This window comes from Sesamum indicum, linkage group LG4 (assembly GCF_000512975.1).
Source record: "Sesamum indicum cultivar Zhongzhi No. 13 linkage group LG4, S_indicum_v1.0, whole genome shotgun sequence".
Taxonomy (NCBI): domain Eukaryota; kingdom Viridiplantae; phylum Streptophyta; class Magnoliopsida; order Lamiales; family Pedaliaceae; genus Sesamum; species Sesamum indicum.
This window is the reverse complement of record NC_026148.1, coordinates 9488006-9504133: the sequence shown is the minus strand read 5'-3', so window position 1 is coordinate 9504133 and position 16128 is coordinate 9488006. Positions and strand designations below refer to the sequence as shown.

Genomic DNA, 16128 nt, shown 5'->3' with positions numbered 1-16128 from the left:
CCCTTTTTTTTTTTTTTTTTTTTGTGATGCTAGTTATTTGTCACTTTATTCCCTTTCCTTCTGGGGAAATATTCAGCAAATTGTAACCATTTCACGTCAAAGACAAAACTGGTCCAGCATACTTCCTACCAACAAAAAGTATATATGCCAGCAAACACAGAACAGAAGAGAAATACAAAATAAAATTAATAATGTTGAAAAGGCTTGAGAAAAATCACTTAAGATCCGGCTTCGTTTTCCTTCCTTTCTCTAAACTCACCTGAGATAGTAAGGAAAATCCTCAAACGTAACCTTGCTCTCCTTTCCATCAGAAACCAATTTAAGAAGCTCCAGCTCAATTTCTTCGGCGGAGATGCCTTCCCTCACCGCGGAGCTCGAACCTCCAGTCCATCTTCCGACGGCCGAACCGGACACCAGACCAAGGCCGACGCCTACCCCTACGCTCAATGCCGACAACAACACGTGCTTCTGTTCCATCACCTCATCATCACGCACAACACACCACAAAATTCTTATACGTTCATATGTGTACCTATACGCCACCAATTTTAGCAAAGATCTGCACGGAAATGTGAGGAAACAGAGAGGGGGAGAGATGATTAATTGTTGATATATAGTTTCAAACTAAAGGATGAGATTTTCCTGGACAGGAAATGAGAATCTCCGAATGAGACGTTGGTCGATTCCTTTTATGGTTCAAAAAGGGAAAATATTCGATGACAGGAAACGCGAGAGGAGCAGCTGATGGGGTGGGGGGTGGTCTGCTGGTGGGCGCTATATATAAGCGGGCAGGGCGCCATGAATTAGAGAGAGAGAGTGGGAGAAGAAAAGGAAAGATATATACTCCTCTTGACCTTTTGACTTATTACTATTTACCAAAAGCTCCAACAATTTAGGAAATTCAATTCTACTACCTTTATTCCTAAAAAAAGAATAATCTGATAAATCTATTTCTTAATTGATTTTCAACTCTTTTTTTTATTAATTCTCGTAAATCATTTTTATTGGTTATATATTTTCTTTCCTATCTCCAGCACTTGTATTATTTAATTTATTTGTATATTTTTAAGATACTTTTCTTTATCTAATTACAAAAAAATATTTAGGTTTATATAAATTATAAAAAATACACAAATTAAAGAAATTATTCATAATCATTAGCTGTGCAATTCAACGGTGATTGTTTATAATATTAGTTTATTTAGTTTGTATTATGGAATAATTGGGTAATAAAATAAATTAAAATTAATTTTAAGATGGTCCAAAAAGGTTACATCGCACGTGTTCACTTTTTGGTGATGATGATTATTATACTAAAGCTTTCCACGTTGTTGCCTACTTCGATTTGCAACAACAGAAAAGTAGAGGCGGCTGTGTAAAACTAAAAGGCTACTTACAATTTACCCTTGTAAAATAATAATAAAAAAGAAAAAAGATTAAAGTCATTTTATTTGTCTTTCGCTTTTTGTGAAATGAGGAGGCTCTTTTATTTATGTTACTAAAGATTTTTAGTTGGATAAAAATTAAAATAAAAGAAAAAAATAGAGGCTTTGGACCAATTATTGATGCCTAATTTGCTTTATGTGCAATAAAATAAGAAAACAGCCATCCAAAAACTGACCTTTCCTTGGGCTGCTAAAGTTGAATAATAAACTAAGTACGTAAACTGGGTGACAGGGCCCACAAGAATAAAAAGGCATTCTTCTTCCATTTGAGAATGCTTTTTATGATGGGTGAGTGGGGGATCTATGCATTGCCTCTTTGTTTCTTAGCATGTGGAGATCTCTTTCCCAAACCCAATTACCACTAACTTGTGTCTTTTAACCCTTTTTCTCTTTCCCAAACAAGTCAAAATGTCTTATAACTACAATTACCATCTCAATTTAAATATAATTTTGGGGGTATTAATGTAATTGAACCCTATTTATAATTGCATTGTAGACGCACATGATTTGGTGAAATAAATGTAGCAAGAGCAATAAAAGGTGGGTTGTATTTGAGTAATGTGGGCTCGTCATGCCTCATGTTTCATATACATATATATAATAGCCTAATAATCCAAATAACAAATTGCAACCTCTCTTAATTAATTAAAAAATAAATAAAAAGAATGAATGGTGGTGATGAGTGTCCTTTGAGAAATGAATGGTGATGATGATCCCACACTTTCCACATCAGCCTCACTATGATTTGTGGGTTACACGCAAACAGCCACTTTCCCTTTTCCCAACTTTCTTACATGTGTCATTCTTCCAACTAAGAAAAAGATACTGCACCCACAAAAATAAAAATAAAAAAGTATTTATTTATTTTTAATTGGGGAGTAATTAGTAGTAGGGTGTATTCGAAAATTTTTTTCTTTTTTCTTTTAATTAATATGAGCTTTTAAATTCTCACGATTATGAAAAAATAAAGAGTTATTAAGTTTACCTTTTTTTTTAAATATAAAATTATATTTTTTAAAAAAAATTTAAAATTATACTTGCATTTTTTCGATAATTCTTCTTTTAAAATTGTACTATTTTTCTTAAATTTGGAAAAAAAAAATGCTGACATAAATAAAAAGATACACGTTCCCTTCTAATTTTATGTCCACTTCAGCATTTCCTATAAACAAGGGGGTCATGTAATAATTAATTGAGCATTGAACTTTACGAATCTTAGTATAACGAAAAATGTAATCATCGTAATTGATAATGTCTGCAAGCAATTAAATTAATATTATTGTAAAGTGGAAACTTTTAGAAAGGCCCCATAACCTTCTTTTTTTCCTTTTTCTTTCGAATGACACTGAAATTGCTTTTTAATTATAAAGAAATAATTATAATTTGTTTAGAACTTTGTGTGGATCTCGAAAGATTTGACATGAAAGAGATCTTCCACTGACACCAAGTGTATGTTCCTGCTTTTATCTATCAAATATTAATGGATCTTTCATTGCAAAAGTTCAGGAAAGATGCTGAAAAGAGTATATGCCAAAATAAATTGGGATAATTACATAATTTTTCTTTAAAATTTGGTGTAATTAATTATACATAATTTGTTTTGTGATTTAAAAAACTAATATTAGTAATTTTGATGTTTATTTTCATCTAATAATAGATTAATTTATTAGTAAAATTTAGGTAAATTAAATTAGCACCACTTGAGGTTAAATTAAAATACACAAATACTCCCTACTTTTTGCAAAATCACAGCTACACATCCTAAGGCTATGGTTGTAATTACAACTACACCTTTATTCAAATGTAAAACTTACACAAACACCCCTTATTCAAATATAAAACACAGGAGGTGTTTGTATAATTTGGCCCAACTTCAAGGGGTGTTACGGTAAATTTACTCCCTCATAATATTGAATTATTAGAGAAGTAGGTAGGTCAAAAGCGAGGCAGACATATTGACAAATTCTATAATAGTAATAATGGTTTAGAATTAAGGAGAAACAGTGATTGAAAAAGCATATATCAAATCAGCCTTCTAAAAATTGTAAAGCCCACATGATATGGAGACCCCCATCACATTGATGGTGTGGTATCCCTTTCTCTTTCTTTCTCTTTTATTGCATAAATTATAGGGTAATTATATTTATATTGTTGATTTATGATCTATTTACACGTATCATTTTTTTATTTTTTAATGTAGTTAAAAAATTATTCTCGATGGCAAAAAAATATAGATAGTTTGTGTAATGTTGTTGACATTTTTAAAAGGTGGATGTGTAATTTTTTAAAATGCAAGAGTAGTTTGTGTAAATAATGTTGACATTTTTTTATGGGTATATGTGTAATTTTTCACAAGATAAGAGTAATTTTGTGTAAATGATGTTGACGTTCTAATGGGTATATATGAAATTTTTTTAAAAAGACACGAATGATCTGTGTAAATAATTATATGTTTAGGGGCATAGATGCAATCATTGATAAATTATATTGACACTCTTGATGTTAGATTTAATTACATAAAATATCCTTGATATTTTACAAAATTACAAACGCATCACTTAATACTGTAGTTATAATTAACAAAAGCATCCCCTATTGAATGGGAAAACCTAAAACAAACATCCCCACAACACCCCGTCGACAGTTAAATCTGTAATTTTATAAAGAGTGACAGTGACAAATGTTTATATAATTAGGCCTAATTTCAGACAATTTCAGTTTATAATTATTTATTTATTTTGTTTGTTAGATTATAATTATGAATGATTAAGAGGAATTGGTTGATGTAGGTTTTGGTGGGAATTTGATATTATGGAGATGTACAGAGCGGCTTTAACATTTTTGGCTATTATTCTACTTCAACTTGTAATTAGAATATTGTTCATGGAATTCCGGAGATTTCCTGTTTCTTGAAAGCGATCTTCACTCAAATTCAAAATACCCTCCCCTATGGAGTTTACCAAATCACCCCCCGTCTTTTCTTGATATGACGATGATTCACACCAAGCAGGGTTTTAGTTTAGAAATGCGCTCCCCCACTTTCCTAATAGAAATCTCTTGCCAGCTCATGTCCAATTAATTAAATATATAAATATATATATTTAATTATTTTAAATTGAAATCCGCTGTAGGTAATGATATATTTTTAATATTAGTCGGTAACGTTATTTCTTTTTATTTTCTTGCAATTGGGATTATATATATAGATAAAATTATTTAATTATATAAACAAATGCACGAGTAAATAAAAAATTAGTAATTTGAAATCATAAATTACTTTTGCATAGTTAATTTTTTAATATAATTTAAGTTATAATTAAATTAATCCGTACATATTTTTTAACAATAACTAACACATGTATATTTTATATTTTTATGTTATTTATATAACAGTACCAAAATAGTAATTCGATTTTTGAAATATAAAAAAATCTAATATTTTATATTTTTAAAATTTAATCTTCTATTAATTATAATCATATTTCAATATCATTTAACTTTTCAGTATCATTTAATTAAGATATTATAATATTAATACGTTAATGGTGATTGAGGCCCAAACCTTCAAATGGATGATCCGTTACATATTGGGGTCTGCTTGGATTCAACGTCTTAAAAATACTTCATAACATAATGGGCTTGGACTGAAATATCTTTTCCTTTGGGCTGTGATGGGTTTACTTGATATTCCAAAATAGGCCCACTTTTAAAGGAGTCCATAGAGTGGCAGCTTAGCTCCTTACAAGATACATTGCACAAACACTTGTACCATTTTCAAAATTATAAGTGTACCCCTCGGGTGTCAATGTGTGCAACTTTTGTTTTTCCTTTTTTTTTTTTTTTTTATGAAGAGGTGTAGATGTAGTTTTTAAAGGATAAAAAAATGATGTGCTGTTGAACCTAATCTCAAAAGGTTAACCCTTTATTTAGAACATGAATCATATGTAAATATGTGACTTAAATTGGATGTTGACGTTCCAGATATCAAGATCAATTGAGTTTGTATTTATGGGGAGCCATTCGACACACTTACATTAGAGTTGAATACAAGTTTTTCACATATCTTTCAAACGAGAAATGAGAGGTGGTTATAAGGGTAAAGTACTACTTTATTCCGCACTTATTCTTATTACGTAACTATAATTAATTAGTCAGGGTTATTTCAATAATTTGCCATGTCTAGTTAATTTGGTAAGTCTGATCTTGAATATATATATATATTTGAGAATGTGGTTCTTATTTTATTTGTATTGATTTATTTCCTTGTGACATGCCATGGCCTCCCATGCTACTAGCTCTTTGTACCTAATTTTCCTATTCTAGTGGACGTATCACTCATTTGATTATAGACAGCTGACCGAAAACAGAAAATCAAAGATCTGAATTTTCTTTCCTTTAAAGTACAAGCTAAAGAATTAATTAGCACTTTTAGGTGAGCAGCCATGCATGCATATGCATAAGCGCACTTTCTCCAACTCCAAATCCCAACTTGGTTTCATCAGCATTCTGCAGCCATTACAAATGGAATTCCACTTCAGCTTTCAGTAGCATGATACCATCATCAATTTTTGTGCAAACTTATTGCAGGTTTTAGGTATTAGGTCTGATGCGTCGAGTTGTTTGCTCCACCCATCAAATCTTACTCACATTCCCACTATACTTTCTCCCCTCTTTTACTTATACACCTCTCTCCTCTCTCCTCTCTCCTCTCTCTCTCTTAATTTTTTTTATCGAAATTCATTCATACAACAAAAAAGAATATATTTATCTCACATTATCTTTTAAAATTAGGTTACTATTTTTAGTTGCTAATGTTTACACAATTATTGTCTTTTAACTTTTCAGAGTAATTATTTTGATCTTATATTTTTGAAATATTCATGATTTAATTTTTTTTTGTTATAGTTCACCCTACTTGCCAGTAGATGTGAACTATGACGAAGAAATGATTGAAAATCAGGAAAAAAACAAAATTAAAAATTACAGAATTAAAAATATATTTAATTTTTTTAATAAAATAAAAGGTAGGAAACAATTATCCATACATTGAATGCAGAGAGCACCGCAAATCCAAAGGTATTTTATCATGGAAGAAAGAAAGTTTTGTTTATGAGGCGGCGTGAAGTTTCTTGGATGATACTTCTTGGTCTTATTCACAGCTCAATATCAGTTGTATATGTTATGGGGTGCGCGTGCGCAGTCTTGGTTTTGCTTTGCTTTTCTTGTAATTCTTCTTATTATAGCAACAAAACATGATAACCCTCCTTGTTTTCAGGCTTAATCTAGTCATTAAAACCTTAATTCTGCCAAGAATTCTAATAATATGGGCAGAGTGTCGGAAATTACGATGGATTTAATTGTATAATTATATTTCCAATAAACTTGAAATTTGGACCATTTAAAACTAGAATTGAACTTTAATTCCATATAACCATTTGCATTGTTGAAACTCATCGTCTGCTTAAAAATTGTGACTGCATGACAACTGGAAAAAACTTAATTCTTGTGGGAATTCTGAGCACAAACAAGGAAATGAGAGTGGTGGAAGATATTGGTGATGAAATGTGGGAAATGAGAGGCTAGGAGCAGTTTGGTACCACCCCAAAGATTATATCACTCTTTAAATTTCAAGAAAAAGAATGTGCCGTCATAGACCATCTCACCTGTCAATGATGCGTGATAGACTCTAATGAATATTCAATTCATTGTTGAACATAAATGTTTTGCTTGATATTTTGCATCAGTCAACTTTTCAAGCTTTGCTGTTGGTGGGGACTCTTTGTCTCTATATAATATGTAAAATGCACACACACAACACACACACATGTATGAACATATAAAATATATATCTGCGTGGATGATTTTTGCATCACATGTTCGACTTAATGTCTGTGTGGTTGATGATGATTGTGATATAAATCTATTTAAATGGGATCGATGGAGGAAGATGCCATGACACTTTTCATTCATTTATAAAGAATTTGGCTGTGTGTTTAGTGAGGTAATATGAAAATTACACGACGTTAATGTCATTTGGATTTGGTGGATTTCTTACTTCATATGTAGCTTTCAATGTGGTTTGACAACATATGATCCTCTTAACTATGCTATCAACTTTGTCATTTATTCTGCGATGTTCCTACTTCCTACCTCCGTATATGTTTATTTATTGACATTGTCCGGAAGCTGGAAAAATATCAGGGAAAACAATTTGATGCCATCCATGTGTTTGTTGGCATCTTATGACATCTTTAATTCTGTTGCACCAATCTCCTAAGACAATTAGTATGTTGATTAGTACCTAATCATTTGTCAGGGAATAGTCTGGATGCTTATCTGTTGCAGCGAACCTGCACCGTCTACATATAGACAGCATTAATAAAAAATGTTGTTTGATTGGTCTGTTTCACACGAACAAGCTAATATAGTTTCTAAAAATACTTATATGCAAGAAAATTTCTCCATGTTATGTATGTAGTACTGTGTTATGATATGAACCTATTTTTGGCGCATAGTATTATTTTTGCATTTTACTGTCTGTAAAAGCATTTGGCAGAAACCAATAAAGATGTAAGAACGTTGTACCGTACTTATCTTGAATTTGTTGATGTTTTATCCGATGCTTCTTTCATGATTGGGCAATTAGATATTGTGTTTTATATGTTGTCCTGCGTATTATATGGTTGTCTGATGCCAAATGGTCAAACCTATAAATGAGAAACTATAGCCAACACAAAGTGTTCAAAATCAGCCGCTTTGCTTACCTAACATTTCCTTTTTCAACTTAATCAGCTATATTTGTTTTTTCATTTTCTTTTTGATGATATGGTTTTCAGGCTGTAAGTGTGTCATTTTCATTGATGGCAGCTGTTCTTATACACATTTGGTGGACTGACGTACTGCTTCCAAGGGCGTTGGTTGCTTGATGATGTCTATAAATACTGCTTTCATTTGCTCGAGTGCATGCATCCCAGAGTAACAACTCTGATTTCAGGGTTTCTTCAACTGGTTAGCTGCTTCAAAGCCCGAAAAATTGACATCAGCAAGATATAGAGTTCAGGGTAAGCTTCAAGATTTTGCTGTGATGCAAGAGCTAGATTTTTCTATTTGATGGATGTACAGTTTGTGGTGGTTATTTTATCTACAAAGGTTCTTCAGCTGAATGCTCTCTCATAATTTAAGAGGAACTACCTTAACTGATACATAGAGTTAAATGGTATTCATGTTCTAATTAAGGATGGCTGCATTAGTTTAGTTGTATGTTTTCAAGCACATATGCTTTTACATTCTTACAACGGTTCAGAGTTGAAGAAATGCAACATGCGGTCGAAGAGAATTTAAGTGTGAACTTGTAATAATATAACTTGTTTGCAGGGTTGGTTCGTTGTTTTAATTCCATTTAAGTTCTTCATAAGCTAAAACTTAAAATTCTGATAACAGATGAACTCTCTTTATCTGTTATGCTCTGGAAATAACATATAGAAAAATATAGATATGTACAATTTTTGTTTATGGCGTAAGTTTCTAATAAAAAATTCTTGAAAATCTTATCTGACAAACATCTATAGGTGCTGCTGAGTTGTTATGGAGAGTAGCAAACAAAATCATTTGGCAGAGGAAGGTTCTTCCGAAGCACTCCCATCATTGATCAAAGCTATTACTGCAAATGAGCTGGCTGGTTTTGATAGTGTTGAAGAACATCAAGATTTGAACCGTCGACTCAAATCAACTCTTGTTCATCCTTTGAGCACCTCGATTTTCGTAAGTTACATTTCCTTTGTTATTTCCACATAGTACTAAGAGGAAATTTGCTATTTAATTGTGTGTTCTTGATTTAAAAATAGTGTGACGGTACCTCACAACTGATAGGTGCTTTCTCTTAATTAATCGTCTCAGGGAATTGAAGCAGCTGCCATGGAGAATGAAAACGATCTTTCTAAGCCACAAAGGACTCATTCTGTTTCCATTAGCATGCCACCTTCTCCTGTTGCTGCCCATCTACACAACACAAACAGAGTTCTCTTTAGAGATGAAGAAACAGTTCTGGAAAATGATAATCCCAATTCTGCTGCTACTGTTAGTCTTCAGACACAACGGGCTAAATTTTATTCTCAGCCTATGCCTAAAGGTTGTGCACTTAATGAGGCCATCACTAGTGGAACTTCTTCCAACCTTCCAGTAAGGAATCCCAGGATTGATAAGCTGAAAGATAAAAGATTTGACTCTTTCAAGACATGGTCAGGTAGACTCGAGAGGCAACTATCAAATCTGCGGGGTAAACATCGTGAAGAATCTGAGCAAGAGCCTCAGCCTCAACATCGTGCAGAAGTTGAAAATTTACCCGTGGATAGATACTTTGACGCCTTGGAGGGACCTGAACTGGATACGTTACGCGTATGTGTTGATAAAGTTTTGTTTTATGATGCACTTTGATGTTTCTCAAGCTAATATATGATGCTAACTTAATCAAAACATTGACTTTTCCTACAGGCTTCAGAAGAAATACTTCTTCCAGAAGACAAGAAATGGCCGTTCCTTCTGCGTTTTCCCATCTCCTCCTTCGGTATCTGTCTTGGCGTTAGCAGCCAAGCCATTATGTGGAAAGCTCTGGCATCCTCTGCATCGACAAAGTTCCTCCACGTGAGCCCGGATATCAATCTTGTGCTCTGGATAATATCCATTGCTCTCGTCTTGATTGTGGCTATCATTTATGCTCTCAAAGTAATTTTCTACTTTGAAGCTGTTCGTCGTGAGTATTACCACCCGATACGTGTTAACTTCTTCTTTGCTCCCTGGATCGCCTTTCTGTTCTTGGCTCTCGGAGTTCCACCATCCGTTTCTCAAACTCTGCATGCATCTCTGTGGTACATTCTTATGACCCCAATATTTTGCCTCGAGCTTAAGATCTATGGGCAATGGATGTCGGGAGGACAACGGAGGCTTTCCAAGGTAGCAAATCCCTCAAACCACCTCTCGGTAGTTGGAAATTTTGTTGGTGCGCTGCTTGGAGCGACAATGGGGCTAAAAGAAGGACCTATTTTCTTCTTTGCTGTTGGATTGGCTCATTACACAGTCTTATTTGTAACTCTTTACCAACGACTGCCAACAAACGAGACGCTCCCAAAAGAGCTCCACCCGGTTTTCTTTCTGTTTGTTGCTGCACCTAGTGTTGCCTCGATGGCTTGGGCGAGGATTCAAGGGTCATTTGATTATGGATCACGGATTGCTTACTTCATCGCCTTGTTCCTTTATTTCTCCCTGGTTGGTTGACAAACCTTTCTTAGATAACAATCTCTGGCATTCTGCTGATAACTTATCTAATCCGTTTCCACATTGCTTGACTTCGTTACAGGCTGTTCGTGTTAATTTCTTCCGAGGCTTCAGGTACGTATCGATCTCTTTACACGTAAATCAGGCAATTGTAGCTTAACTTGTCTTCTGAAATTTGCTCCATTGCCATGTGAATACAGGTTCTCATTGGCTTGGTGGGCTTATACCTTCCCAATGACGGGTGCTGCCATTGCCACGATCAGGTACTCGGACGTGGCAACAAGCATAGTGAGCAGAACTCTAACTATTGTCCTCTGCATTGTGGCTACACTTATAGTGTCAGCACTACTTGTGACGACCATCATCCACGCCTTTGTTCTCGGGGACCTATTCCCAAACGACATTGCCATTGCAATCAGCAAGAGGAGGCCAAAAACAACACGAAGATGGTACCACAGGAGGTCTGGCAGCTCAGACACCAAGGTTGAAGAGTACCTTAAGTACTCAAATTCAGATAGCAAAGACATCGAGGGTTCTACTAATAGTTCTAATAAGCAAGAGATGTCTGGTTCTCTTCACAAAAATGTCGAACGCCATCACTCTCATGACGTTCTAGAACCGTGTAAATTTGATGTGTTTTTGTGAAGTTTTTACCACTCTGATCAAGGGAGGAGCTCTGTGTAGTTTCGAGAGTTCCTGGGAACTTGATTTCTAAGGTGAAAAATGAGGTAAAAGGTTGTGGATATGTTTGAGGGTGTAAATTTTTGGAAAATGAGTGTGTATATTATTAAGATTTCACGGTGGATACGAGAATTTCGACCACATTTAATTAATTACATAACAAGTATAATATATCGATTATATACTTGATTCGAGTATGGCTAAACTCAGTTCATACTACCAAAAACATACTCGAAAACACTTCAATAATTCCCTAGTTGCAACCCATTCACTAATCTAAACCTGTCCCCAACGATGTCAATGAGAACGTTAAGCATGACATGCAACATCGTCACAATTATTTATCTAACCGATTGATATTTGTTGTGGGGCCCATTTTCATTTTCTAAATTTAAATAAAAAAATAATAAAAAAGAGTTGTTTGATGAAGACTACGGAACAAGGAAGCATTTGTGCGTCTCTGCTGTCTTGTAAAGCACAATAACGAAAACCTTTAGCTAACTGATTGGCTTTCGATTCTTCCGACATAAGCTACATCACAAGATTTTGGTACTGCCCCAATCTGTCTCATTGCCTCTGCATGTGATATTGTCCTTTTATATTTTCCAACCATCTTACTACATTTTTCTTTTTGAATTGTTGTTCAATTATTCATCACTTTTTCATATAGCCTAATGTAAAAAGTATTCAATAACATAATCAAATAATTTCCAAGTTTTTTGTCTTCGGGTTAAAAAATTTTATTAACTTTTTTTGGAATTAATTACTCTAAAAAAACTTCTTAAATTACACTTACACCCTTTTACAGATGACTCCTTTCCTTAAGGGTTTGGACAAAAAATATTGATCATAATAAAAATAAATAAATACATAAATTTAAATTTTTACCCATTATTCAACATTCTCTTAGTAATATTTTTATACTTGTAAGAGATTAAATATTCTATATATAAATTCAAGAAGATGTAATTGTAATTTTAAATCTGTCAAATATGGGAAAGAGAAAAATCAAAGAGGAATTTAACTGGAGTGGCGTGTGGCTATGCATATATCAATGAAATGGTGATGGTTGTGACACAAAACTTGATCCTCACTACTAATAAAATTTGGTCCCCCATCTTATGTTAGCATATACCAACAAAATAATGCCCATACTTTGTTAACCAGCTTTTCTCCAACATCCAACAAACAAGACAACCTTTTAACCTCACCACTATTTTGGTACCTCTTATTTCTCGATTTTGCTATCAACATGTGATGGGAGGGTAAAATCGTCTGATTCTAATCAGAGTGGATAATATTTCATTCAAAACTTCAATTATAATATCTAAGTAGACATCAGATTATTTTGCCCCATTTGTGCGGATGAGATTGTGTCCCAAAGCCCTCATATGGGTTAATGGTGTTGGGCATACAGTACAGACTCTCCTCTTATATTGACAGTAAACGAGAATCTATGCAATTTGTAAGTTCTAATGTCTTTTTGTCCTTGTTAGGTTCTTTTTTAAAATAAAATCAGGCTTAGAAAAAGGACTCAAAAATTAATTTAAAGAAATTATTGAAAATTAGATTTCATTATTAGTTTTTTCTTCGGGTAATTGAAGGAAAATAATGATTATTAGGTGTAATATTCCATTTTATTTTATTTTGAGAATCAAATTCCAATTTTTGATTTGTTAGCCGTAGATTGGTAATTTAATTGGGCTTACTCTACCCATGTTTTTGGACTAAGATAGTTAGACAAATCCCAATAATCTGATACATGGGCCACAAGGGTCCATAGACAACACAAAATTTCGTCGTACCCTATACATATTTAGATATATTTAGTCTTCATACATATAATATATATATCGTGATTGATAATGCATATTTAAAAATTATAAATAAAATGGACATAAGCAGGGATATTATTATGGTTCCATCATGTATTTATTTCCCTTTTATTTATTGGAGATAGGTAATTTAATTATTTTAAAAAAATGGATTTATAAAATTAACAACATTATTAAATTATAGAGGTTACATGTTCATTTTATAATTAATATGATCAAAATTGGAGGAGTGGGGAGTATCTTGAAAATAAGTCGAGAATTCTTTATTTTTTAAAAAATAATTTATAACATTCTAACATCTTTTTTTAAAAAAAATCAAATCTTTTAAAAAATTTAAAAACTCATTCAAACACCCTTAAAATATAGTACACAATTTTACATCATAGTTTAAGGGAGCAAAACGCAAGAGAAATATAGTTCGAGGGGCAAAGTGAAAGTAGCGTAAGCATGAAGTTGGAAAAGTGATGAATTTGTATTGGATAACGAAAAATTCCAATTCAGTCGAATCTAAACCAATTATATAACAAGTGTAAAATATTTACAGTATGATTAGTGTATAGGTAAAGACAATTAATTAATCACATAACAAATATATCATATTACATTGTTATTGATTTAATTCGACCAAATTTAATTTGATTAAAAAAAAAAAAAGTTGAGAAAATGTGGTAACAAGCAGTGTAGTATGAAAGAGAGAGAGAAAGAGAGAGAGAGAGCACGCGCAATTGGGAAAAAGTTAAAAAGAAGGAACTTTAAATAGGGGTCCAAGTCCAAGAATTGTGCCCGCCATGAAACAAAGCCTGCAGCTTTAATGCTAACAATATACCCTTAATTTTTCATCTTCTAATGCCTCAAATCATCAACATCTCACCTTTTTTCCTTTTTCCTATCTCATTTTCCTTTGACCAACTCTAAATAATGCTATTTTTATTTCAAAAATAAACTTTTTAATACAAAGTTTTTAATTTTTTAACAATAATTTTGGGTATGAAACTTTTACGTTTTGAATACTTTCGTGTTATTAATATAGATCATATGCTTTTTTAAATAAAGAATTCAATAATACTTAGCTGTATTGTGGGACTGATATAAAAATAAGACGATAACTATATTTATGCTTTCTGACCTATGATTTGTTTACATAAATTATTCATACTTTTTGGATAATTATAAATACACTCAATAAAAACGTCAACATCATTTATATAAACACCTATACTTTTTAAAAAATTACACATATACTCCTTAAAACTGTCAACATCAGTACACAAGTCATCCTTATTTTTTGAAAAATTATACATACAATCTTTAAAAATATTAACATCATTATACAAGCTATCCTTTTTTTTGAAAAAAAAAAATACACTTACAATTCTTAATAATGTCAATATCATTACACAAATTATCCCTACTTATTTATTTTTGAAAAATAATTTCTGTAACTATGGTTTTTAATATTAAGGAAAAATTGGTCATCTTGATATGTAATTTTCTTTATTTATTACAACTTATTATGTTGTTAATGATCTGATTAGGCAAATTAATGATGTACTAACCAATGGGCTCTATTAATAAAAAATTAAAAAAAATGGTCAGCTTTTCTTCACATTTTTGGCGTTCAAAGATGAATGACACTGAAATAATTATTGAATTCAGCCTTAATAAAGTGATGTTATTCTCAAGAAATACCCTTACCAATTAATTATGGCCCCCACATTATTTATTTATTTATTTTCTCGTATATCATTACAACTAATAATTAATTTAAAGGTCCCACCTCAAATCTCATCCATTATCACATTATTTCTCTTTTTCATTCTTTGGAATTTTATTAATATATATATATATATATATATATATATAAGATGAATGCAACTACTTCTACTGATATTTGACATAATTATGAGTACTTTCTCATTATTTAAAAAATTATAAATATTTGTTTCAAATGAAAAATAATTATGTTTGATGAGGTAGAAATTCTTATTACACAATTGCTAATTTTTTTTAAAACATATTTAGAAAAATGTAAAAGAAAAAATGAGGGTGGATACAGTAAAATAATTTATAAGACATATTAGTTCACAAAAATATTTTAAAAAAATTTAAAATTTATATAAAATTATAATTCATAATTAAAAAAAAAAGAGTTTTGGTTAGTTTACCACAAAATTGAATGAAAATATAAAGAAAATTAAAGGAATTGATTTGTTGTCGGACAAGCGTTATAATTAGAAAATATTTGTATTTTTTAAATAAAAATTATGTAATTATAAAGATCCCAAGAGGTGGATAATTTTCCCTACCTCCTCCACACATCACATGCAAGTTGTTGGAACTCAAATTCACCGATTTTAGGATACAAATATACTGTTAGGATATATTTATATCGATGGAATTTAAAATTTATGAATTTTTAATAACAAATTATTTAATTGTTTTTGAATAATTTTTAAATACTATAATGTTTAGTGACTTATAATAATTAGTAATATCAAATTATCCAAATGAATATCAAAGAATTCATTTATTAGAGATATAAAATCCCTACTTTCAGTTACAAGCATGCAAATTCAAGATCGCAGATTAACTTGATATAAGTATATTAATAATTATGCATTTGTATATCATTTTATGCAACATTACTAAAGTGAAAACGGCTTTTTTCTATTTTTTTTGTAATAATAATGGTATTAATCTATATGTTCCCAGCAAAATGTCCCTCCTCAAAATCATCATTCATCATTACACTGATTGTGTAGACAGCTTGAGTTATACACTTAATTAATTTATGTTCACAACTACAATTATCCATAATAAATTAATAATCCCAACTACTATTAACAGAAGACCCAGGATTATTATTATTATTATTATTATTATTATTATTTTCCCTA

At 31.7% G+C, this 16128-nt stretch overlaps 2 protein-coding genes across 2 annotated transcripts in view; one reads left to right on the top strand and one right to left on the bottom strand.

Moving 5' to 3' along the window:
* Positions 1-799, bottom strand: part of LOC105160411 (putative cell division cycle ATPase) — a 7275-nt gene extending 6476 nt beyond the window's left edge. Inside the window, exon 1 of the mRNA XM_011077777.2 lies at positions 260-799. Coding sequence (XP_011076079.1) covers positions 260-477 — 218 coding nt within the window. The 5' untranslated portion in view covers positions 478-799. The remainder of the gene's footprint in view (positions 1-259) is intronic.
* Positions 8268-11522, top strand: LOC105160684 (S-type anion channel SLAH2). The gene is made up of 6 exons (XM_011078165.2): positions 8268-8506; positions 9014-9206; positions 9342-9839; positions 9936-10706; positions 10798-10829; positions 10916-11522. The coding sequence occupies exons 2-6, from the start codon at positions 9030-9032 to the stop codon at positions 11358-11360; spliced, it is 1923 nt and encodes a 640-aa protein (XP_011076467.1). The 5' UTR covers positions 8268-8506; positions 9014-9029; the 3' UTR covers positions 11361-11522.